The sequence below is a fragment of the Octodon degus genome, unplaced genomic scaffold (genome assembly GCF_000260255.1).
Source record: "Octodon degus isolate 3935 unplaced genomic scaffold, OctDeg1.0 scaffold00116, whole genome shotgun sequence".
Lineage (NCBI taxonomy): Eukaryota > Metazoa > Chordata > Mammalia > Rodentia > Octodontidae > Octodon > Octodon degus.
In genome coordinates, this window is record NW_004524692.1 from 6954057 (window position 1) to 6978269 (window position 24213).

The 24213-nt window shown below is 55.4% G+C and overlaps 2 protein-coding genes and 1 long non-coding RNA gene across 4 annotated transcripts; 1 reads left to right on the top strand and 2 right to left on the bottom strand.

The window, feature by feature from the left end:
• Nucleotides 1-9293: 9293 nt before the first annotated feature.
• Nucleotides 9294-10553, bottom strand: LOC111812199. 2 transcript variants are annotated; one of them, XR_002817770.1, is made up of 3 exons: nucleotides 10337-10553; nucleotides 10044-10145; nucleotides 9294-9685 (listed from the first exon to the last, which is right to left on the bottom strand). It is a non-coding gene; the product is annotated as an uncharacterized LOC111812199 (long non-coding RNA). The 2 variants fall into 2 exon arrangements; XR_002817771.1 differs by having other exon boundaries at nucleotides 10435-10552.
• Nucleotides 10554-10686: 133 nt separating this feature from the next.
• Igsf8 (immunoglobulin superfamily member 8) lies at nucleotides 10687-17151 on the top strand. The gene is made up of 7 exons (XM_004639990.3): nucleotides 10687-10912; nucleotides 13503-13880; nucleotides 14508-14969; nucleotides 15324-15731; nucleotides 15925-16338; nucleotides 16614-16740; nucleotides 16909-17151. Exons 1-6 carry the CDS (start codon nucleotides 10867-10869, stop codon nucleotides 16727-16729), a joined length of 1824 nt encoding a protein of 607 aa, XP_004640047.3. The 5' UTR covers nucleotides 10687-10866; the 3' UTR covers nucleotides 16730-16740; nucleotides 16909-17151.
• Nucleotides 17152-19991: 2840 nt separating this feature from the next.
• Kcnj9 (potassium voltage-gated channel subfamily J member 9) lies at nucleotides 19992-23671 on the bottom strand. Its single transcript, XM_004639940.1, has 2 exons — nucleotides 22822-23671; nucleotides 19992-20323 (listed from the first exon to the last, which is right to left on the bottom strand). Exons 1-2 carry the CDS (start codon nucleotides 23669-23671, stop codon nucleotides 19992-19994), a joined length of 1182 nt encoding a protein of 393 aa, XP_004639997.1.
• Nucleotides 23672-24213: the final 542 nt, after the last annotated feature.

Sequence of the window (24213 nt, forward strand, 5' to 3'; positions counted from 1 at the left end):
GGAGAAGAAGAAGAAGAAGAAGAAGAAGAAGAAGAAGAAGAAGAAGAAGAAGAAGAAGAAGAAGAAGAAGAAGAAGAAGAAGAGGAGGAGGAGGAGGAGGAGGAGGAGGAGGAGGAGGAAGAGGAAGAAGAAGAAGAAGCAGCTACTAGGACAGATAGGACTGGTTTGGGTTTCCTCTGAAGAGAAGGGCAGGACAGGGGTGAAGCTTGACTGGTATTCAATGAGCAAGTACTAGGTGACTCTGTTTCCAGATTCTTTGGGCTGGGAAAATATGTTAGGGGGTATGAAGAAGATAGGATTAATGGACCTTGCTGAGTATGAGGTCAAGGGTCACAGCTGGGCCCTGCAGGGTTCCTGTTTGCCTTTGATTCCATCTGGGCAGGGAGGGAACAGGCCCCCAGCCCCCTGAGGCAGGTTTGCTTTGGCTGGAGATCTGACCAGGCCACTGGCCTGGAGCACCCCGCCTCCCTGCTCCCCCTATCAACAGGCAGCCTGGCTTGGCCCCCAGCCACCTCCTCCTTACCTCCTTCTTCCCCTACCAGGACCTTACCACTTGGCCCAGGATACAGCTCCGTTGTCTGACTGTCCCTTTTGGCATTCTGGGTGCCCAACTAGGACAGGATGCCCTGCAAACCCCTGGCACACAGAGCCACCACCTCCCACCTGCTTAATGGACTCTCCTTGAAATTCCAGGGAGCTTGGCCTCTTCTGTGCCTCAGTTTCTCGGAAGTCCCAGAATCCTTTTATCCTTGTCTCCTGTCTGTGCATTTCTACCACTGCCCTTAATCCATAGTGCAAGGTCTTTCAGATGTTTCCGCATGATCCCGACATTCAAGCTGCACTGTGGACACTGACAGTACAGCGTATTTTGTGCCAGAATGGGACTCAGGCAAGCACAACTCAGGCAAAGCAGTTTCCCACCCGCATGGTCCTTCTGCTCTGAAGCCCACACTTAGTCACCAAGTCCCTCCTCCACCCCACCCTTGAGCCTGTTATTTCAAGGCAATGTTGTAGTCCTTTGGGACCCCCTTGTTCCTCCAAGTTCCCTCCCTCTTCTCCATTCCTACTGAGTGAGACTGGGTGGCCCTGGGCTCAACTCTTCCACCTGGCTGATTCAGGAGCAAAGGGTGTGCCATGGTATGCTGGAAGCCACGCTGGGGTGGAAGAAGCTGTTGACTCAGGACTTCTTGTACAGTAACTTACCATGCGCACTTAACTAAGTCCTTTACCCCCATCAAAAAGTGTTGGACCAGCTAGGGAATGGCTAACCTAGCTATCTGTGATAACTAGCTGCATGTCTTCCCTGGACGTCAGCCCCAGGAGCATTTTTAATTGCTCTAAGGAAGAGACCAGCCCTCAGTATGCTTCTAAAGCTTCCCAGATGAATCAATGGGCAGGGAGGGCTGGGAGCCATTGAGCCAGATTGTCCCCAAGGTCCCTAGCTTATTGCAGTTAATGGTTAGTGAGCACTTGGGGAGCACAGCATGCTTGTGTCCCTCACAAATGTGCAGGTTCACACTCAGGCAAACAAACTGTGTAAAACACTTACATTGGTCAGAATACCAGGATGTGGGGGGTTTGGGGAGGCAATTAGGTGATGGATCGGGGCCACATGATGGGATTATTGCCCTTTAAAGACTAAGGAAAGCTTGCTTCTTCTTTCTGTTCTCCAGCAAGTGAGGGTACAGCAAGAAGGTGGCCAGCTGCAGACAGGAAAAGGATAGGTCACCCACTGGCACCTTGGTCCATGACTCCCCATGCTCCAGAACTGAGGAAGACAGCAAATGTTCCTGAACTTAGTCCTTACAACAACTTTATTTCATAGATGGGGACATTAAGCCAGGCATCTCATCCTAAGTAGCTAAGCATGGGAGCTGTCATTCACATCTAGTCAATTCCGTCTCAGAGTCTGCACATTTAATTTCATACTGAGAAGAGAAGGATCCATAGAGTCCTGTCTCCAAGGACCTCTAGCTGCAGGGGCAATAGGGAGGAGTCCACCAGCAGGGAAGGGGGAAGAAGAGAGCCAACGACTCCAGGCACCTGTGAACCACCAGGGGTGCCTGCTGTTTGTTCAGCGTTGAGCTTTCAGAACAGTGGGGGACATGGTAGAAGAATTGAGAAGGTCTCCGTGGAGGATGTGGTGTTCTAGTGGGGCCTCAAGAGACAGGTAGGGGGTGGCCTAGAGAGACAAGGGTGAGCAAAGAGTGGGAGCAGTGGCTCGGGAGGGCTGCAGCACTCAGAGCACAAGGGGAAACCCAGAGGCAAGACTGGAGGAGGAGGTTGGAGTCATGTCACAGGCCCTTGAGTGTCAGACTGGGTGTCACTTTAACTGCTAGTGTTTTCTACAAGATGCTGGTGGTAAGTCACCTGGATGCTTGTTAAAAATACAGAGCAGCAGGCTTGTCTCTTAGAGACTCTGATTCACGAGGGCGGGGGTGGGGAGTGGGAGTCTGCAGTTTTACCAAACAAGTTTGAGAAATGCTGCTATAAACAATACGAAGCCATTTAAAGTTTCTGAGCAGGGAAACAGTCAGTCCCATGTGCCCTGGGAAGGCGCACTGGACTGCAGGCTGTGTCGCTGTGTCCATGCTTGTGGAGACTGGGAGGGATGAGACAGGGAAGGGCTGCAGCTGTGAGAGTCTGGAACAAGACAGAGCAAGGACAGAAGGGGGAGGGGCTGGCAAGAGAGACCTCTGGTGGAGGCAGGGTTTCAGATCTGGTAACTGACTGGGTGTCAGGAGAAACGGGGAAAGAGTTGGAGATGGGAAGATGCTGGTACAAAGATAACTGACACAAGGCAGGGGAAGAAAGGCTGTTCAGCAGGGGCACGTTAAGTCCCAGTGCTCAGATGGAGGCGCTACAGGGGACGAAGTAGGGTCAGGGGCTGGGGAGAGGGCATGGGCTCAGGAAGCCACCTGCACAGAGGTAAGTGTGGCACCAAATCAGGCTGCCAAGGCTGAGCCGTGAGAGGACAGGAAAAAAGGGCCTGAGAGTCATCAGAGAACCTTGGACAGCCTTTGGCAGAGAAGATAGGACCAGAGGATAGAAGGCAATGAATCAGAGAGACAGGAGAACTTGGCCAGGCCAAGGCATCTGGCCTCCGAGAGAGGAAACATTTTAGGGGTGCAAAACCCAAAAAAACCAAAACCATGACCCAAGCCACTACTAACAAGTCCATATTTCAGATGCCAAGGGGAAATGTAATTGGTTAAAGCCAGAAGCTACCCCAGCGAGCAAACCACTTCCATGGTGGGTCAAGCAAGTTTGGCCACAGCAATGTGAAGAGTGGAAGAAGCTGAGGGTATGCTCTTGCAAAAGGATTGCAGCAGAAGGGGGCCTGGCCCTAGCTCAGGCCTTTAAGTGGCTGCTTCCACAAAGCTGTCAGCCTCAGGTTGCTGGAGTTCGAACCTCACACCTCTCCCGCTGGCCAAAAGTGCCCTGAAGGCATTCGAGGAACCAAAAAAAAGGATTGCAGCAAATGGAAAGAGAAAGAAGGTGGTGAGTGAGCAGAGGGGTGGGCATCAGGGGATGGGTGGGACCCCTTCAGACAGTTCTCTTTCCTGGCTGCAGGTCCCACTCTGTCGTGTGCCCTAGCTTTGATCATGATTTATCTTCACAGCAATCCTCAGGAAACAATGAGGTCAACACTTCACCAATTCTGAGTTGATGGAGCTAAAGGTAGGAAAAGTCAGTAATGGGGTCTAGGCTGGGCAGCTGGAATGTCTGAGTTTGCCCACAGCTTTGCTGTCTGGTCCTGAAATCCCAGACCCGCAGATTTTTTGTTTTACATTGTTGATGACAAATAAACTTTATTTTCTGTCCATGGGCTTCAGATTGGCATCCTGCCCCATTCTTTAATATTTAGGTTTGTTCGGGCCAGTACCCTTCCCTGGGAGAGCTAGCATGGGAGCCTAGATCCTCCATATCGACATTCGATGTTGGTGCCTCAGGCCTCAACCTGGGGGTCAGGCCTGCTTGCCTGGATGCCCCATCATCTCACTTGACCTCCATGCCCTTGTCCTCCCTAGACACCAGATCCTTCCCCACTTACTGATTTCAACTATACAGATGCAGCCCAATAATGCAGCCAAGAGCTTGTGCTGTGGAATCAGGGTGCCCAGAAAAGAAATCCCAGGTCAACAACTCAAGAATGTTTGAGTTGTTGGCCAGAATGTTTTAGCTTCCCTGAACTTCCATTTCCGTCATAGCTTGAATGCATAGGGTTTTATTCAGAATTAGTATATTCAGGGGATGTTAGCTATTACCTTCTGGCCCTGCTTCCCCGTGTCCTGGCCTGTGGACTATGATTTCCTTTTCAGCTGGATCCGATCTCCAGCACCTTCCCTCCCCAGAGGACAGAGCCCAGCCCTTCCTGGGCTGCCCAAGAAGCCAGCCTGGGTTGTTTTTTGAGGGATAGAAGCTTGTGTTCTGTAAAGGGGAGAAGCTTTCAGCTGTGGATACAGTTAATGTTTACATTCTTAAAAACTATTACAGAGCAAGATATATCACCATTAGCTCCCCCCGGAACCCTCCCCCTTGCCACCAACACACTTATGGTGCCACTCTGAAGCAGCTTGGGAAGCCTTCTTTTGCGTCTTTCTGAGGAGTAACTAAAAGTGCAGAGAAAGCTGCTGCCCAGCGGGGTCCAACCAATAGTCAGGCTCATAAAATCCTTCTGGTGCATCTTCTTCCACCTCATTCACTGAACCCAGCCCTGCGCAACTTCTGCCTCTTCTCTGATGTCAAAGTGACCACAAAAGCCAAATGTTTTGAATAGATTCAGTACATTTGGGTCATCAAGGCAGCCACAGCAGTTCAGCTAAAGATGCAAGACAGGGCTTCCAGAACTGCTTCAGGAAGTGGCAAGAATGATGGATAGATGTGTTCAGAGCAAGGCAGAGCTGTGAGGGAGGCTTAGCAGCAATGGGTCTTACCACAAGAGCTGGGGAGGTAGCTCAGTGGTCTACGTGCCTGCCTGGCAAGCGCAAGGACCCAGGTCCGATCCTCGGTACTGCATGCTGAGCCAGCCACCGCAACCGAGTGTGGTGGCACAGGCCTGTAATCCCAACACTGGGGCAGCTGAGATGGGAGGATCACTATGAGTCCCAGCTGCGTAACAAGACTCTGTGCCAGATTTGATTTGAAACTGTCTCACTGCTATCTGTTTATCAATAAAACTTTGGAAAAAAAAAAAAGACTCTGTGCCAAATAAATAAATAAATAAATTTTAAAACAATTGAACAAGTTAAATATTCACCATACATTTTGATCACACCTTGCAAGATAGACTCGGGAAATATGAGACACCCGAGAGCCATGTCCTATTCAGGACAGAGCCACCTCCTCGTGTTCCCAGATCCCTGCTCAGTCACTCTGCAAAAGTCTGTGGAGTCTCCTCATCAGGCAGCTGAGGTAGGCCTGGGGCTGAGCACCACAGTACACGGCACCCCTGAGGAGCTCCCAGCCCAGGCAGAGGCAGATAGAGCCGAGCCCTGCCATTACAGTACGGAGTGGGAAATGCCACCCGGTGGCAGGACAGCGCTGGCAAGGCAGCGACAGGCTCCGGGCTCACACTCACTCTCAGGGCCAGGCTTGCTCACCCCCGCTGTTCCATCTGTTGCTTTGTTTTCGTAATCTTTATTTCTGGCTTTGTTTTCCCTTTACTTTCCTAATAGCAGCCTTTTGGAAAAATTCCATCCTTGTTTCAGTTGGACTAAGGAAAAAGGGAATTGTCCACTCTTCAGCCAGAATAGCCAAGGGGTGCTGGGTTCCTACAGCGTTCAGGTGGGGAAGCAGAGGAGGCCAAGGAAGAATTTGCAGCCCTAGGGAAGGAGAGGAGAAAACATGGGAGTGGGGGTGGGGGGTGAGTGGGGCTGTGCTGGGGGGTGGTTCTGGCTCTTCTCCTGTCCCCTGCCTCTGCTCTGAAGGGAGGGGAGAATCCAGAACCCCCTCTACCTCAGAGAACCTGGAAGGCCAGGTTTCCTTGTTCTTTCTACTCTTGGGGAGCCTTGAAGGGTCCCAGAACCCTGCTCTTAGAAGCCAGCCTCTACGTCATCCAGGGCACAAGGCTCAGGGAGTGCACATGAAATGCCCCGGGTCCCTCTCGCTTCTTCAGGCCCACGCACACAACTCCTGTGGCCCCCACCCCCACCCCCACCCTTGTTCTGGAACTATGTTCGTTTGTTCAACAAAAGTTTATGGAATACTCACTGTGTCTCAGAACCTGGAGCGACATGAATGGAAAAAGATACCCATCTCCAAAGCTTACAGAGGCAATGTGAGCGTAAGCCGCAGGCTAAGGAAGCAGGAAGAAGAATGTTTAGAACACTTGAACTGGGCTGTCAGATAGTTCGCACCCAGTGCTGCCATTTACCAGCTGTGTGATCGTGACTGAACTGCGTAACTTCTCTGTGCCTTTGTCTCTTAGCTCTGAAACAGAGATGATCACAAAGTTGGTTTGTTATTTTTTGAAACAGGGTCTTAAATCACATGTCAGGCTGGCCTTTAACACACTATGTAGGCTTGATTGGCCTGGAACTCATGGTGAGCCTCCTTCCTCAGCCTCCCGAATGCTGAGATCATAGGTGAGCACCACCACACACACATCCGGCTGTGACACTCACACTTTTTAACCCAAGGGCTGTTGTGAAAGGAGTGAGCGTGTGCAGGGTGTGTAAGATAGAAGCTGGCACAAAGCAGGCCTTTGAGAAGTCCTGTCAGCAGTTACTACTTCCGCATACCTTGCTAAGAGCGCCTGTAAATGACCCATTCTCCACCTCTGTCTCTTGCTCAACCTCAGTGACGCAGAGGCAGCCACCTGGTGCTAACCACCTACTCCCCACCCCAATCTCCAGCTCTCAGCCAGAAAACCTTGGCTAGGCAGACTGCTGTCATCTCCTGCCTCCGAAGGTTCAGGTCCCACTGCTGGGGTGCTGGGGTGGGAGGGAGCAGCAACATCCCACAGTCCCTGGCTTCCCTTCAGACCTGTGTGGGCTCCTGCAGATCTCTCTGGCAGCTGGGATGGAGACCAACCATAGGGAGCATCTGGGCTGGGCCCACCTACCCGCCCCCTGGGACTGGAGGGCTGAGGGGATTCCAGCTCAGAGGAATCCCAGCATGGCATTACAGAGTGGGTAGCAGCTGGCACCAATCCTGGGTACGGACATGGCGGGGCCCCATGGAGGTCAGGGCTGGGTCACACTGAGGTTCCAGTGCATTGTGCCACCCTCCCTTGGCTTGGGGGGGTCACTTAAGAACTTGGGGAGGAGTGTGGGCCCAGCCAGGACAAGGGGGTGGGGTCAGAGAACACATGTACACATGCGCATGCAAGTGGACCCACATGTGCAGGCATCTGGCCCTCGGGAGGAAAGGAAGAAGGTGGTGTCTCTGTGTGTGTGTGTGTGTGTGTGTGTGTGTGTGTGTGTGTGTGTGTGATGGCTTTGTGGCTCTGTGAATGTGCTTAGGGGTGCGTGATGTCTGCCTGTTTATCTTCTCCACACACCTTTGATTCCGTAGGGCTCTGCATGGGCTGATGTCCAGGTGAGCGGGAGGTTTTTATCTTTTTTTAAAAATCCCATCCTTCACTCGAGTCTTTTAGCAAAACACCAGAAAATTTTCTCTTTGGGAGGGTGTGAAAAGTTGATCAGTGTTGTGGGGTCAAGGCTCTGTGAGTGCCACAGACAGAGTGCTCTTGTGTGTGATCCTTAGCTCACCACGAGGCTGGGTCTGTACACCTTTGAGGGGAGGACTGAGCACTGCTTGTGGGTCTGTGTCACTCCATCTTAGTGACTGGAGTAGCGGTCACTTGGTCTCCATAGCAGTATCTTCCCACAGCTTGGTGGTGTGTACTTGTGTGTCGGGGTCATATTCGCCTTTGGCTCTAGTGGTCTGCCTTTTAAAAGTCATGTAACAGGTGAGCCAATCCTATGCAAGGGTGTTGACACTAATTCATAAACCCTGGACAAGTGCCTCAGCTTCTTTGTGCCTCCCGTTTTCTCACGGGGATAATAACAGCACACAACTCACCAGGTTCCGGTGAGGATTCAATGAGATCACCTTACGCACCTGGCACAGGTCGGAACACTGTAACGGTCCTGTCTGTGAATGAGGGCCGTCTCCTCCACGCTGACTGCGGTGGGTGCCATCTCAGGCAGATTATAGACTGCCTGGGGGCAGTGTGTGGGTCTTGATTGTCTCTAACAATGCGCAGGACACCTCAGAGCTTGGTACAGATGTCACCGGAGGTGAAATGAATTAAATAAGCATGTGAAACGAGTCTGGTGTCTGACGCATGCCCACACCTGGTAGTACATGGTGTGGGTGGAGGCTGGTGGGGCGGTTGTGACAACACAGCCCAGCGCGGCGCCCGGCTCCTCAAGGGCACTGTTGCACCTGTCCCTCTCTGGGCCTCAGTTTTCCACCTTGTCCCCGAGATCTGGTCTGAGGCTGATGAAAGGCTCTCTTCCTCCTTTCTCTGCTCGGTGGTCGCAGGGCACCAGCCTAGGTGCTGGGGAGCCTGCGTTTTCTCATGGGTGGTGTGAGTAGACACAAGAGTGTCCTTCGGTGAACACACCATGTCCCCTCCACCCCGTGCAGCATGAGTGCCCACTACCCTGCTGCGTGTGCGCGTGACGCCCTTCTGCGCTGAGCTCCTCTCGGTGACAGTGGGTACATGCGGCTGTGAATGTGACGCACCTCGTGCCTGGCATCTGCTCTCCTCCCCCAGCCTCCGTGGTTACATAAGTGGCACAGGGCTGAGTCGATCTTGGACCACGGGCGCCCTCTGCTGGCCACCTTCGTAAACCAGTTTCGGGAGGGGCTCTGTAAAGAAGCTTGGTCTTCCGCTCTCCTTCTACCTCAACACGGGCCCTCCATCCCTATCTGCCCCCAGTTCCTTCCCAGCCCCAAGACACAGGGTAGGGGTGGTACCTTAACCCCCAGAAAAACTCTTTCCTAATGCTGGTGCCTCGGACTGGTCATGTGGCACATTTACCAAGCACAGTGATGATATTCCCAGAGGGAAGGGACATGGCCGCCTTGTTTACCAGGACACGGCCAGTACCCAAAGCCTGGGTCAGCCAGTATTTGTTACTGAATGAGCTTACAGGGTAGGGAGGCTTGGAAGGAGAGCTGGTGGTGTGTAGGCAGATCTGGAGACACCTCAGCCAATGAAAAGCTGTGTGGCCTTGGGCAAGATACTTAACCCTTCTGAACCTCAGATTTGTCTGCTGTCGAATGACATCATCTTGTAAAATAGGTAGTGAAGACTGGAAACAATACCCAAGAGGACCTTCTTGTGTGAGCATTCCATAAATGGCATCCATTGCAATTATGACTCTAACACCTCTTAAATCTTAAGGATGGGGAAGGTGTTAAATCCAAGCATCTAAAGGGAAAGTGGTTTTCCTTGGAAGCCTCCCTGTAGCTTCCGTTTTTCACATAGCTCTGCAAGGCCTGAAAAGTTTGGAGAGAGACATGGATCTGGAGAAATCAGGCTGTGGATAGGTCCAAGTGGGGAGAAACAGCAACTGCTCTTCCCCGTCCTGGAGGCCAGGGTCGAAAACTCTGATTCCCTCAAGGCCCCACACAATCCTATCAGTCTCTCTGGCTTCTCTAGGGTGGCTGGCTGTAGCGTCCCTGGTGACTCCATGGTGACACCTCTGAGGGAGACACAGCGCCAGATCTGGGGACAGCAAGAGAAGGTTGGGGGCTTTGAACTGTGCCTATTCCCCTATCTTGGCCTCAGCTTCCTCCTCTGTACAAGGCAGGTGGGAGTGGGAAGCGCCCGCAGGTGAAGGGTGCTGGCTAAGTCCTGCACTGGCCTCCCACCAAAGGCACTGGGAAAGACCGGCTGTCCCTTTACCCCATCCTGGCCTGTCTTCCCTCTGTCCATCCCAATCTCTGCCTTCAAAGTTAAGAGAAATAGGGCAAGCCCAGCTTTCCCAACACAGTCCTATGGCCACGAGATTCCTTCCCCTAACCCACAGGTCTAAACTAAAACCAAACTTCCTACGAAGCAGTTAAAAATAATCCAAACAAACCTCATCTCCTTTGTCGTGTCTGCTGCCCTGTGTCAAACATTTATGTACATAATATCAATTTTCGCAAATCCCTTTGGGTAACCGGCAACAAGCTCAGGGAATCTATGGAGGAGGAAGGTTAGGATAGGAGCCCGGATCCTCCAACCAGGAAGTGAGTCCTCGCCCTTTTTCCTTTGGGTTTGACCTGGGAGCAGGGTGCAAACGTCTCCCGTGACCCCAAGGGCCGGGGCTGGGAAGGGCCTAGCCCCTAACTACCCAGCTTTGGGAACTCCTGGGTCCCCTTCTTATTATACCTTAGGGTTTCCAGTAGAACAATATCCTTAGGGTTTCGATCCTGCCTGGGTTCCCAGTGCGTGGCTGTCTCCTGACCGCCCCGGGCGCCCGCACCCACCTCTCCCGCGGCACGTGCGGGTCCCAGTACGCTGCGCCCGAGGCGGGCGGGATCTGGGAGCAGAGGCCCCGCCGCTTTCTCAGCCAGCGGCGGAGGCGGAGCTCGCGGGGTCCGTCCGGCCCCGGCGGGGACTCGGGGCGGAGCCTGGGTTGGCTGGAGGCCGGCGCGCCGGAGTCTGGCCGCGGCTTGGGCGGGGCCCGGAGTCGGGGCGCGGCGGGAATGGTCCCTCGAGCCGCGGAGGGCGGGAGGGAGAGGGGCGGGAGGAGAAGAGGAGGAGGGGACCTGGCCTCTCTTTATCGGCTCCCCTCGGCTTCGCGCACCCACGCCTCGCCGCTCCGCTTCCTGCCCCCACCCGGGGATGCGCCCCCCCCGCCCTGGGCCCCCTAGAGCCCGCGCCACCGCTGGAAGCCTCCCCAGAGCCCACCACGCAGGATGGGCGCCTCCGGCCCCGCGCCGCTGTCGCTGCTGCTAATGCTGGGTAAGCCGGGTCCCGCCCAGTCTCCGAGTCCACCCGTGGGCAGGTGCCGGCGGTCCTCCAGGGCGCCCCCGCCGCCGCCCGCAGGTGTGTCTTCCGTCTGACGGGCTTCGCGCCTGTTTCCCTCTGTGGCACCCGCAGAGCCAGTCTCTGGGAGAGTGGGGGCTCCCCAGCTCAATGCTGGGCAATGGGGCGGTGGGGGAAATCCCCTCCCCCAGTGCGCCTCAAGCCCGCCAGGCCCCGCTTCTCAGCAGGCCGACCCGGGTCGCACCCTGATACTCCAGGCCTGGTCTTGGGTGTCTGTCCTGCGTGGGCAGTGCCCGCGGGTCCTCGTAAGTGCCCCAGAGTTGGCTGCAGGCCCAGGGACTGGTTCTGCCCACGATCTTTGAAGTAAGTCTTCCTAATTGCACCCCACACACTTCATCTGAGACTCCCTCCTTCCACCGCAGCTCCAGCCCGGGCCAAGCTCCGGTTTGCCCTTTTGCCCCCTCCCAGAAGGCACTTGGTGGGTTGTCACAGCCCGTTAGTTGCAGCCTTCTTGCTTTAAGAGAAGCCAGGCTCTAAAGACCCAGACCGAGATCTCCAAGCACCTGGTGCCTGCCCTGGTGGATGTTTATGGTGGAGTCTTCTGGCCAGCTTTGCGTGGGTGGGGGAGGGTGGTGACGTGAGAATTGGTTTGGGCTTAAACGGGAGGGCTTCCCCTAGGAAGTGGTTTGGGGAAGTGTGGCACAGAGATACTGCCTTCGGTGTCTAGACCAGAGCTCCATAGTGGGCCCAAGTCGACTCTTCTCTTCCACAGGTCCCTGGGCCCTGGTGGCCACAGTGAATCCTTGGGGCCCTGGTTGGGAAGCAGATGGTTGAATGTGGAGGGAAGAGCTGTGGGGCCTGGTTGCTTAGTACTTGCTGCTTTTCCCCAGTGGGCTTTGTGGAGTGGAGAGGAGCCCAGGGGAAAGAGAAGGTTGGAGTACAGAGAGAGAGAGAGAGAGAGAGAGAGAGAGAGAGAGAGAGAGAGAGAGGAAGAGGCTGCCTCTGTCTATGCCTCTTCTATCTGCAGCCCAGACATTTCTTTCAGAAGGGGCAAATGGTGTCCCCCACCGGAGAGAGCACATCTGAGTGAGTGTTGGGGCTGGGATTTGATCCCAGACCTGACCCAGAGCCGGCCTCTTTGCTCCCATGACTTGGTGCTCCTGGCTGGGAGGAAGAGCTGAGAGGCAGCTGATCTCCTAAGGCTGTGGGGGTGACTTTCCCATGGGGATCTCCAACCATCAGCAGTGGCAGAGCCAGGAGGGTAGGAGGGAGGTTTCCTTGCAGAGTCTGCCCCCAGGCAGCCAGGAAGATGTCATCTTGACTGCCTGTCTTCACCCCAGTTATGAAACAAATGTGCCTGGGGCAAGGCCCTCCTGAGTCACATGCCCCTTCCTGCACTGGGGCTCAACCCAACGGCCTGACTTCCCACCTGTGCCCCAACCCACCAACCAAGAGTTCACGTGGAGACAGCTGGAGGAAGAGAGGAGCTGAGAGCTGGGGGTCAGGGGCGCAGACTCCTAGGTGCTTTCCTCTGGCTCTGTGGAAGGGCCTTGGATATTTCCCTGGGAGCTTGTGGGTGATGCTGGTTGGTGAGGTCCACCCCTGAGAGCTCATCGTGGAGTCTCTCCCTCTTCCTACCTGCAGGATGGTGGAGGCCTCACAGGGACACAGGATCTTGGCCCAGACATTATAGTTCACTGGTATTACTTTTGCCATCTGTAGGATGGGAGGAGGAGACTGACAACCCCTTATATTCTGGGGTTCTGTGATTCTTCTAGTGGGAGCCATGGAAAGATGGAGGAGGGAAGGAAGAAGCTGAGTGCCCTAAGACTGCCAGGACTAGGCTGGGGTGGAGTGAGGGGAGCTGAAGAGGAGACTGAGATGGCACAGGGGCAGTTGGAGCCTCATTGCTACCCCAGAGAAAGGGAGGGCAGTATGTAAATGTGCAGATCATATGCAAATGAAGGCTTTGTTTGGGAGGGGAGCTGCGTGTATCAGCTGGGCTGGCCAGAAGGTTGTCGGCAGTGGGGGGAGGGGATCTTCTGCCCCAGGCCTGGGCAGAGCCTGGGTCTTGCCCCAGAAGGCCAGCTGCCTTGGCAGCCCTGTGGGACTGAGAAGCAGTGAGCTCATAGCACAGCTGGAGGGGGAGGGCAGTGTGTGGTGAGAACTAATGGGCCTGTGCCCTGTCCGGAGGCGCAGGCCCCTGGCTCCATTGTCTGGCCCAGGTGACACAGCTGAGCCAACAGGTCCCTCAGAGTGGGAAGGATGTCAAGGAGATAAGGTCAGGCTGGAGCCAGGAAGCAGAGACCTACAGTTCTGTTGGGGTGCTGTCTGGCCGGCTAGAAATGGGATGTTCCTGGGTTTTGAAACAAAGCTGGGCCTATATCACTTTTTGAGCCCCAGATCCATCTCATCCCTGCATCCCTTCCCTGTTCTCAGAACAGGGCCAGCTGTGTGCCAGCCTTCCCTAGGTTGCTTTTCTGTTCACCAGCAGGGGTCAAGATTGGTGCTGGTGGAGCTGGGCACAGTCAGGGACTCAGGCACCACCAACTCCTTTTCCCCACAGGAATCGGGTGCTGTGCCCGGGAGGTGCTGGTCCCTAAGGGGCCTCTGTACCGTGTGGCTGGCACCACTATCTTCATCCCCTGCAACGTCAGCGGCTACGAGGGCCCTGCCCAGCAAGACTTTGAGTGGTTCCTATACCGGTCTGAGGCCCCAGAGGTCGCACTGAGCATAATCAGCACAAGAGATCCCCAGTTCTCCTATGCCATGTTTGCACCCCGCGTGGCGGCTGGTGAGGTACAGGTGCAGCGTCTCCAGGGCGATGCTGTGCTGCTTAGGATTGCCCACCTGCAAGCCCAGGATGCAGGTGTTTATGAGTGTTACACTCCCTCCACTGATACCCGCTACTTCGGCAGCTATAGCGGCAAAGTGGAGCTGAGAGGTACGGGACCCTGGGCTGGGCTGGGCCACTGCTGCTGTCAGGGCAGAAAAATCAGGGTAGACAGTGGTCTGACTACTGTTAGGTTTTGCATTTGGGGAAGTTTAGGTCTCCAGTCTTGCTCCAAAGTCCCCTGATGAATCAGTGGCTGGTGGGAGACCAAATCTAGTTGTCTTCCTTGCAGTCACTGTTGCTTGGCTATTGGGCTATCTCCTGGGAGAAGGGGAAGTGTCCCCAGGCTGGTCAGCGCCCCCCCCCCCATTCCCCAGAGGATGGGGAAGGCTGGTGGTTTGAACAGACTATTCTGGGAGGACAGGACATGGCAGTAGGGTGGGGAGAGTAGAGGGAGGGTAGAAGTTAGATTCTTCTGAGAAGGAAGACAGCTGCTTTTCTGAGTGTCAGTTAAGAACCAGTGTCAAAAAAAGAGTGAAGGGTGATGGGCTGGTTTTTGCAATTCAACAAGTATGTATTGAGCACCTGGCTGTGCCGAGCCTGCTAGCACTGCTGGCTTCCAGAAGAAATGGCACAACTGCAGCCTTTGCCCTCGAGAAGCTCAGTCTGTCTTGGGAAACAGTAGCAGTAGCAGGCCGCCAGCTCCCAGCGCTCCCTCATTTCTGCTGCCCTCTCCAGTTCTTCCAGATACACTGCAGGTGTCACCTGCCCCCCCAGGGCCCCGAGGCCGCCAGGCCCCAACCTCGCCCCCACGCCTGGCAGTGTATGAGGGGCAGGAGCTGGCCCTGGGCTGCCTGGCACGGACAAGCACACAGGAGCACACACACCTGGCTGTGTCCTTTGGGCGAGCTGTGCCTGAAGCGCCAGTGGGCCGAGCAACTCTACAGGAAGTGGTGGGGCTGCGGTCTGACCTGGCTGTGGAGGCCGGGGTTCCCTATGCTGAGCGACTGACTGCTGGGGAGCTGTATCTGAGCAAGGGAGGAGCCGATCGCTACCGCATGGTGGTAGGAGGCACCCAGGCAGGAGATGCAGGCACCTACCACTGTACTGCTGCGGAGTGGATTCAGGATCCTGACGGCAGCTGGGCCCAGATTGCAGAGAAAAGAGCTGTCCTGGCCCAAGTGGATGTGCAGATGCTGTGTGAGTGCCACTCATCCTGCTGGGGAACTGGTAGCGGGTGTCTCAGTGGGCCCGTGGCCACCCACCAGGGGCCCTAGGTAGGCTCCAGGGACTCCATTTCCATAGAGTGAGCGGCCCCAGGGGACCACTTCCCTCTCTACCTGCCCCCATGACCAGTTTTCCTGACCTAGAAACTGGGAGCGGAGAGAGGAAAGCCGCGGCTGCAGGGTGTGATTCAGGGCCGAGTTAGGGAGAGGGTCATGTACACAGGGGCCGCAGGAGTCTGAACCACAGCCAGCATGAGGGAGTTGCTGGTGAGGAACCAGGTGCCTCTGCGCCTTTGTGCCATTGTCCCCTTCCCCTCCTGTGTTTCAGCCAGCCAGCTGGCAGTGACGGTGGGCCCTGGTGAGCGCCGGATCGGCCCAGGGGAACCCTTGGAACTGCTGTGCAATGTGTCTGGGGCACTGCCCCCACAGGGCCGCCACGCTGCATACTCTGTGGGTTGGGAGATGGCACCTGCAGGGGCCCCTGGGCCTGGCCACCTGGTAGCCCAGTTGGACACAGAAGGGGTGGGTAGCCTGGGCCCTGGCTATGAGGGCCGGCACATTGCCATGGAGAAGGTGGCATCTAGAACATACCGTCTACGGCTGGAGGCTGCCAGGCCTGCTGATGCGGGCACCTACCGCTGTCTGGCCAAGGCCTACGTTCGAGGCTCTGGGACCCGGCTTCGTGAAGCAGCCAGCGCCCGCTCTCGTCCGCTCCCTGTGCACGTGCGGGAGGAAGGTGAGAGGGGCCAGCCTCTGGTGGGGTTCTGGGCATGCAGAACCTTCTGTGCCTGGGCCCCCTTCTCCCTCCCCCTAAGCTGCCTCCATCAGGGGTGGGGACTACCCTGAGCTTCCTGGGGGTTATTTGGACAGCAGCTCTAACCACATGGCCTCTACCCTTTACCCTCTGACCCTTGCCCTTCTTTCTGCAGGTGTGGTGCTGGAGGCTGTGGCGCAGCTAACAGGGGGCACTGTGTACCGAGGAGAGACCGCGTCACTCTTGTGTAACATCTCGGTGCGCGGTGGCCCCCCTGGGCTCCGGCTGGCTGCCAGCTGGTGGGTAGAGCGACAGGAGGACGGGGAGCAGAGCTCTGTCCCTGCCCAGCTGGTGGGCGGCATGAACCAGGAAGGTGTGGCAGAGCTGGGGGTCCGGCCGGGAGGAGCCCCGATCAGTGTGGAGCTGGTGGGGCCTCGAATCCACCGGCTGAGACTGCATAGCTTGGGGCCCGAGGACGAAGGCGTGTACCACTGCGCCCCCAGCGCCTGGGTGCAGCATGCAGATTACAGCTGGTACCAGGCAGGCAGCGCCCGCTCGGGGCCTGTCACAGTCTACCCCTACACGCATGGTGAGTAACACCCACATTCTACCCCGTGGCCCCTGCCCCGTCCTTCCAGCTTCCCATCCTTCTCCTCACATCTATTAATGGGAAGAGCCCCTTAGTGCCATCTGCCCAGGGGTGTGACCTAGGGCCCAGGAAAGGCAGCTTCTGGGCTGGGCTGGCTGTGCATGGATGGTGGGTCCAGGAATTCTGAGGGGGTCCAAGGGAGGTACAGCATGGGGCTGGGGCCCGGGCTGAGTGTGACTGTGGGTGGGGATGATGGTATTCCTTCTTCCACCTAGCTCTTGATACCCTATTTGTGCCCATGTTGGTGGGTACGGGAGTGGCCCTAGTCACAGGGGCTGTCGTCCTTGCCACTATCACCTGCTGCTTCATGAAGAGGCTAAGGAAACGGTGATCACTCCGCAGGTGAGGAAAAGGCCCTGCCCAGCTTCTTCTCCCCCAGGTTTCCCTTCACTGTCGTGAGCTGCTCCCTTCCGGGGGCTCTCTCAGAGGAGGAACAGTGGCTCGGCTCTGCAGGAACCTGCTTGCCCTGGGCTCCATCCTTACTCTACTCTGCTCTCTTGGTTCTTGCAGGTGCCGACTGCCTTCCAGCCAGCTCCCTGCCCTCCTCTGGTTGCCTGTATGTCCTCTCTCTCTGTCCACCCTTCCTTTAATTTATTTGACCTGCACCTACCCAGGGTGGGAGAGCAACCCCACTCCCCATACCTTCCCTCCCACACTCCTCTCTGGCCTTCTGTTCTTGGTCTCACATCCATCCTATGGGAAGGCCATTCCCCATCCTTGAACTAGTTTTCTAAAATGTGAATAAACTTGTTTTATAAAACCCAGGTCTGGCTGTCTTCCCCCGCCACAAGGCTGTAAAAGGCTGGAGTGTGTGGTAGGTAGGTTATTGGGCGTGGACAACCTATTCTGAACAACTCAGGCCCCTTCCCATCATAAACACCATCTGGCCTTTGTGAGCCTTGCCACCCACCCCAGGAGGGGGTGCCTGGGTCCCATCTGCCACCAGAGTTGTCACTGCTGAGGCAACTCCTAATGGGGCTCCTATTCAGGGAGGGGCGTGTGGGAACGGAGAGTGAACTGCAGCTGAGCCTGAGCCTTTCCCTGGTTACATGGCTCCCACCCCATGTCCTATGGAGCTCCCAGGCACGACCACACCCCTTTGGCTGTCTCAGGCTGGTTGGGTCTTCTTTTCGAGGCTGACTCCTCCCATCAGGCCCTGGGGCCTCAGTCTTGTTCCTTCTGACCTTAATTATTCTGTCTGACAGCAGCAGAATAGGAGCCCCAGAACTCAGCCTTCTGGATGGCAGGGACAGTAGCAGCCAGGGGCCTGTGTCCACAGCACTTACAGAGGAGATGTACCTGCGCACATTGCCATCCCCCACCCCCAAGCAGCTTCACTTTTACCTCTATGGATTCTCTGCTCCTGAAATTCTTCGTTGTTCTGCACCTTAAGAGGCATCCAATCTGTCTCCTTCAGTTCAGTTATATAGCATTTATTGAGTTTTACTAGTTTGCTAAGTCATTTTTACAGATGTGGAAACTGAGGCCCAGAGACCTACACAACTTAGTTGTACAGCTGGGACAGTCAGGGTTGGCATTAGAGCCGGGGTCTCCTGCCTCTGTACTGTACAGTGGTGTCCTGAGTGGTGATGGTGGCGAGGACAGGTGTGACATCATCTCAGTGACTTCTGGTCAGGAGGGACCTGCGAACGCCTCAGTTTCTCCGTCTGTTTAGTTGCAGTGGCTTCAGTGCTAATGAATGAGCGTGGGAACGGAGCAGCTACCCCCTCGCATCCAGACGCCTCTGTTTCACTGAATTAACTCTGGATCATTCCCTGTGTCCCACCCCACATCTGTGCTTGAGGGAGCAGCCAGTGCTGGCATTTGAGGACCCTGGCTGTGACTGACTGACCCAGGTAACTCCAGGACCTGACGAAGAAAGACATCCATCCATGTCTGGACTTAAGGGAAGGGATGACCTCATTTCTTCTAGGAAACACATGATGTCCCGTAGGATCCCCACCTCTCAGCCTGGAACAGTAGATAGACCTCGGTGCCTACTTCACCCCGGGCAGCTCAGTCTCTTGAGCAAGGACAGGAATGGGGACTTCTAGGGCTGGAGGGACCAAAGTCCTGGCTGGGCCATCAGAGGATTTGCTCACCTAGGCTGCACGTCCCCAGGAGGCCCCTCAGGTCCTCCCAGCCGACCCATTGCCCCTTCTCTGCCCTCCTGGGATGACCGTGTCTCTAGACATCTCTGTCTCAGTGGCGCAGACAGCAGGCCACGGACACCTGCAGTCTGGACTCTGCTCTTCTCTCGTAGTCACTCCCGCTTCAGCTTTAGTTCAGCTCTTCAGCCCGTGCTCAGGTCTGCTTTCCCACACAGTGCTCTGCGCTTCAGATTTCTCTGACCCCTGAGGTCCTCAGCTTACATGCCTCCTTGCAGTGGTCCCTAGTCTAGTAGCGTCAGCACGACTTAGGAACTCATTAGACGTGCCAATTTCTGGTTTCCACCTGACCTATTGAGTCAGAACCCTGGGAGCGGGGCCCAGTGATCTGTGTTTTAACATGCTCTCCAGGTGATTTCGTACACAGCAGTTTTACAACTGCAGGCTTTCATCATTTCCTCTGCTTTACTCAACCTCTGCCTTTCTGATTACCAAAACACTCCCATCCCCTGCTCCAAGAAACTACATGGGTTCTCAGTGTGAACTGGACCTTGTCCAACTGCCACAGGTCTATTCCTGTTCTTCCCATGTGCTCTGGGTCCCAGCACTAGGAACCTGGGCTGGTGAAGGTCCACTTTCCTCAATGTCCCAGCAGTGACCTGAATGATCCTCCCCACTGTGCCCCAAGGATGTACTGCTTTCCCAGGGGTTTCCCATCTGCCCCCATGAGCCCACTTTTTCGATCTTGTCCCTGGCTCTTCTACTTCAGAACCTCTCCCCTCCTGCTTCAGCAGTGTTACCAGCAAGATCTCACTCCACAAAATAGCCGCCCCTTTGCTCCAGGGCCCTAGCGCTAAGTCTGCTTCTGCTCCCTGTAGCCCTGTGCCCCCAGGGATTAAGGTCACTGACACTTTTCCAGGCTTCCTTACAACCCTTTCACCATGGGAGGGTTGGGGTTGGGAGGACACCTTCCTCATCTGTGCCCACCTCCACCCAGTCTTTTCTGGTTCAGCTTGGGCCACTGTGTCCAGTTAGGTGGGCCACACACAGGAGGCTGGCTGAGGAGGTGGATGGGGACTGTCCCCCAGGCCCATGCATCTGGCCTGGGGCTGCATCTGCTTGGAGGAAAATGGAACCCACCTTTCTAGAATCTGCACAAAAGTGTGCTTCAGGTATCTGCAGCCCATTTGCCTGCCCATCAGCCACCTCCTTCCCGTCCAGCCCCCACAAGTTCATCCTTCTGACTGTCCACCCATGAACAGATGTGAAGGTCAAACACAGACAAGTATGATCACTCTTCCATACCCTCCATTCTTCTCAAACTGGGGTCCCTCCTTTCCTACGGGATCCTCGACTCAGGAATCTCAAGAGGCCACTCCATTCCCTGGGACCTTGCCTGCTTCCTCCGCTTTCACCTTCAGTATCCAGCTCCCCATGTACCTGTGTCTGGCCCCCTGTCTGCCACAGGGGTCTGAAGAAAACTGGTCACACCTTGGACTCATTCTCTGGGGGAGGCAGGCAACCATTCTGCTCCTTGTCATCCCCAGCTTCCCCACCTGCGCCCTCCCCAGCTCCCTCCTCCTCCACCTTTTCATCCAGCCGGCTCGGGATGGACCAGTAGAGATGGGCGTCAAGGCGAGCTGCAGCCTCTGCCAGTTCTCGGGCACTGCACGAGGGTGTGGGCACCTCAAAGGTCTCGTGGAAGCTGGCATAGTCCACCTCGTAGAAGCCATCCTCCAGGGTCAGCACTGATGTAAAGCGGTGACCCCATAGCACCTCATCCACCAGATAGGAGCTCCGAGCTTGGCACGTCATCCCTGGGGGCAGGGGGCACAGGTCAGTGGGGTCCCAGCTCCAGGCATGCTTCTCCTGCCTGTCATCCCCAAACCCTGCCCACAGCACCCTTCTCTTGACCTCTCCCCAAGGACCCCCTTTGGTCCAGCCTGCTTCTGTCTATTCTTGCCCAGTCCCCTCACCTCTTCTCCTCTTGCCAGCCCATGTTCTCCTCTCCTTTGCCAATGCCAACCAGAAAAGCTTAACCTTGAAACTGAAACTTGAGGGTCATCTAAGCTAATTTCCCATCCCACAGAGGGCTCCCCGTGGGAGCATTCCTGATGGTGGGCATCTAGCTTGTATTTGGGTACCTCCTGGGATGACTGAGAACTTAGCACCTCATGAAGAACGTACTTTGTGTGATGGCTTTAATAGATGGGTCATTCTTTTTTATACAAGCTGAGTAAGGTCCTGAGATTTTCCCTTTTGCCCTTCCCTTTCCACTTGAGGGGCCGGGGAGATGGCTCAGTAGAATAAGTGCTTCCCTGGCAAGCGCAAGAGTCTGAGTTCAATCCCAGGTTCTGCAAAAACAAACCAAACAAAACCTTTCCACTGGACACCCCTTTGGGTGTCAGAAAACATCAGTCTCAGGTTGCCTGAGGCTTCCCCTCTATGACTGGGCTTCTTTGCTTGTTCCTCAACTGACCTGACTTCCACAAATTTTACTTTCCTGATTGCAAACCCTTAGGTACCCCTTTGAGTATGGTAAATTCTCCCTACAGTGGCCTGATCCAGCCATCAGAGAGGGGGCTCACCATCTCACCGTGTCTTGCTTCTGGTCAGGGTGCTTTAACAAATAGGCCCGTGATTACATTACATAAATGCTTCTGGAAGCTGCATCACTTGCTACGACATCAAGCCCATGGCCAACTGAAAACCTTCAGTTCTTTTTTTCACCAAAGCTCTTCCATGCTGTGCTTACATAAGAGATTTTTTTTAAAAGCCTAAATGTAGAATTTTATATTTATTCCTTTTAAAATGTCATCTTGTTGGGTTTTGGCTCATTATTCTTGCTTTTCAAAAGCATTCTGAATCCCAAAATATTACCATCCTTTCCAGCTTTCTCTTCAGAAAAATCAGGCACCCCGTCCTCCCTCGTTCTCCAGGCCTATGTCCTGTCCACCCTGTTGGGCATTGCACTCTCAAGCCAGGCCATCCGCCTACCCTGGGGTCACTGCACAAATGGTAGCTACCTGGGGACAAATGGGATGGGGCTGTAGAACAGTGGTCCCTAGTTAACCAGATGTCCTGGGACAGTGGTATTCTTTGTTGAAGACTGGAATTGGAAGAATCCAGGGAGAGCTGGGGAAAAGAGGAACAAGGGATAGAGGAGAAAAGAGAGGGAGCTGACAGGCAGAGGGGAATGGGCTGGGGGGACCTCTCTGAGAGAAGAATCTTGCCTGAGCTACTGGCAAAGAAAGGTGCAACAGCTGGAGAGATAAAGGTTGTGTGAGTGGGGTCTGCAGAGGGAAGAGCCAGGGAGAGCCCAGAGCGAGTGAAGGAGGAATGGGAACGTGGAGGGGGAGTGGGGGTGGTGGGGATGCGGCAGTGATCAGCTTGAAAAGACCAGGGCAGGGGTGTGAAGGCACCAGCTGGCACAGTGAACAGCAGCCGCTCAGACCCTGACACCTTGGCCGGAACTGCAGTGCCCCCTGGTGGGCCTTCGGCTGTCCACCTGAGTTTTTCTTACCCAACCTCTAGATCTAGAGTTTGAAGGAAGGTTCCTACATTGGCCTTTTCTTACCCCCTTCTAAACCCTTCACTGTGCAGTCTGAGGTAGAGGTACAGACATCACAGGGGTTTCCCTTAGGGGAAGGAGCTAAAAGTCACGGTATCATTATGTCCCTTGTCAGTTGAAGCGAAAAGTCTGATGGACAGGATAACTGAGGCAGAAAAGGGGCTAGGAATCAACTGCTCCTTGAGGTCCTCTCCTAGGAGTAACTCAAACCATGGCTAACTTTCACCATGAAATCCCAGGGACCTACACCTCTCTCATCAAGAAACACCGTGACCCTAGGTGTTTCATTGCCTCTATGGACCACCAGACGCTGAAGCCCTTTGTCCAATCCCGATACCACTTGCTACCTACTGGCCGATGACAGCAGAGACTTCACTGAGGCTCTCCGTTGAAGCCAAGTCTCTGACAAATGAGTACAATAGTTAGAAGTTACCTACAGAGGGTTCAGGGTAAAATTAAATGAACCCAGAGGTACCAAGCGGTTTGCACCACACTGAGCAAGCTATTACTGTCCTAGTCCAAATGACACACCCTCTCAGTCTAGAAGAACTTCTCCAAGCTTCTTCTGGCCTCTGAAGTTGGGTGGTTCATACTTCTGCCTGGCCCCCAGATTCCCTGATGTCAGTCTCCCAAGCTCCACCAGTCTCTGCCTCCACCCTCCTGTACCCTCCTGGCTCCTCTTCTTGCCCTTGCTTTTTTCACCCCGGGAACTCCACTCCCTCCATTCCTGGGGCCTGCCCGCACCCGTGGCTTCCACCATGCCCTCGAGGATGACCACGATCTCGAAGTCGTCCCGTTCCAGGGCGCGGCGTGATGCTTCCCAGAAGGGACTGGCGGCATCAATTTCGTGGCTGATGACCAGTGGTGAGACGAGGAAGAGACGGTCGTCACCCGTGTCGAAGCCCACGCTGAGGTCGGTCTGGTGCAGCGGGATAAACTCGCCCTCCAGGGTCTGGCGCGAGCGGATGAGCTTAGCACGGATGGAGGCCTCGACAATATGCGAGGAGCGCAGGTCACCCACGCGGAACATGAGGCACAGGCGCCCGTCGCGCAAGGACACCACGGCGTGCGAGGAGAAGACGAGCGTGGCGGCACGCTTGTTGGGCTGCGAGATCTTGACAAACATGCAGCCCACCATGAAGGCGTTCACCATGGAGCCTAGGATGGCCTGCAGCAGCAGGAGCACGATGCCCTCGGGGCACTGGTCGGTGATGACGCGGTGCCCATAGCCGATGGTGGTCTCCGTCTCAATGGAGAAGAGGAAGGCTGCCACGAAACCGTTGAGGTTGTTCACGCAAGGCGTCCACGCGGTGTCCTCCAGGTGCTCCAGGTCGCCACGGCCGTAGGCGATCAACCACCAGATGGCGCCGAAGAAGAGCCAGGTGAGTGCGTAGGCGAGCACGAAGAAGAGCAGGCTGAGGCGCCACTGCAGGTCCACGAGTGTGGTGAACAGGTCGGTCAGGTAGCGGTACGTCTCGCGCACGTTGCCCTGCTGCACGTTGCATCTGCCGTCCTTCTCCACGTAGCGCTGGCGGCCGCGGCGGCGGGGAGGCTCCTCAGGCCCTGGCGAGAAGGCCGCATTCTCTTGCGCCATGGCGACCCCGACAAGCTTCAGGGCGAGCACGGCGCGCGCCTGCAGACCGGTGGAGGCCCCAGCGGCGTCCCGGGTCCTGGAGGGGCTTCAAAAAGGTTTGCCGAGTTAACCCGACCAGTGAGAGAACTCAGGGACAGCTCCCAGGGCCTGGGTGGTCCGGAGCACCTCCCTTCGATTTTTCTCAGCCTCAGTTTCCCCACCAATAGAACAGGAATCATGCACAAAACTTTATTTACCCCCAAATTTTAAAACTATGGATTCAGTGGGATAGTATACGTTAACGAGATTGCACAGGCAAAGCGGACCATTATATTCAGAAGGAGGAGGTACCAGAGATCTTGTCACCACCTCTAGCCTGGGTGTGTAGCAGCTTGGCTTCCTGGATCAAAACACGCAGGCCAAGATGGCCCTTGGGAGCAGCTGGTTACTCTTCCTCTACGATGGGGAGCCCTCCTGCCCCAAGGACTTCCACCACCCTTTTCCTGGCTATTGTCCTTGCTCGGCCCTCTTTCCCATGACTGTCTCCACAAATTCAACCTGAA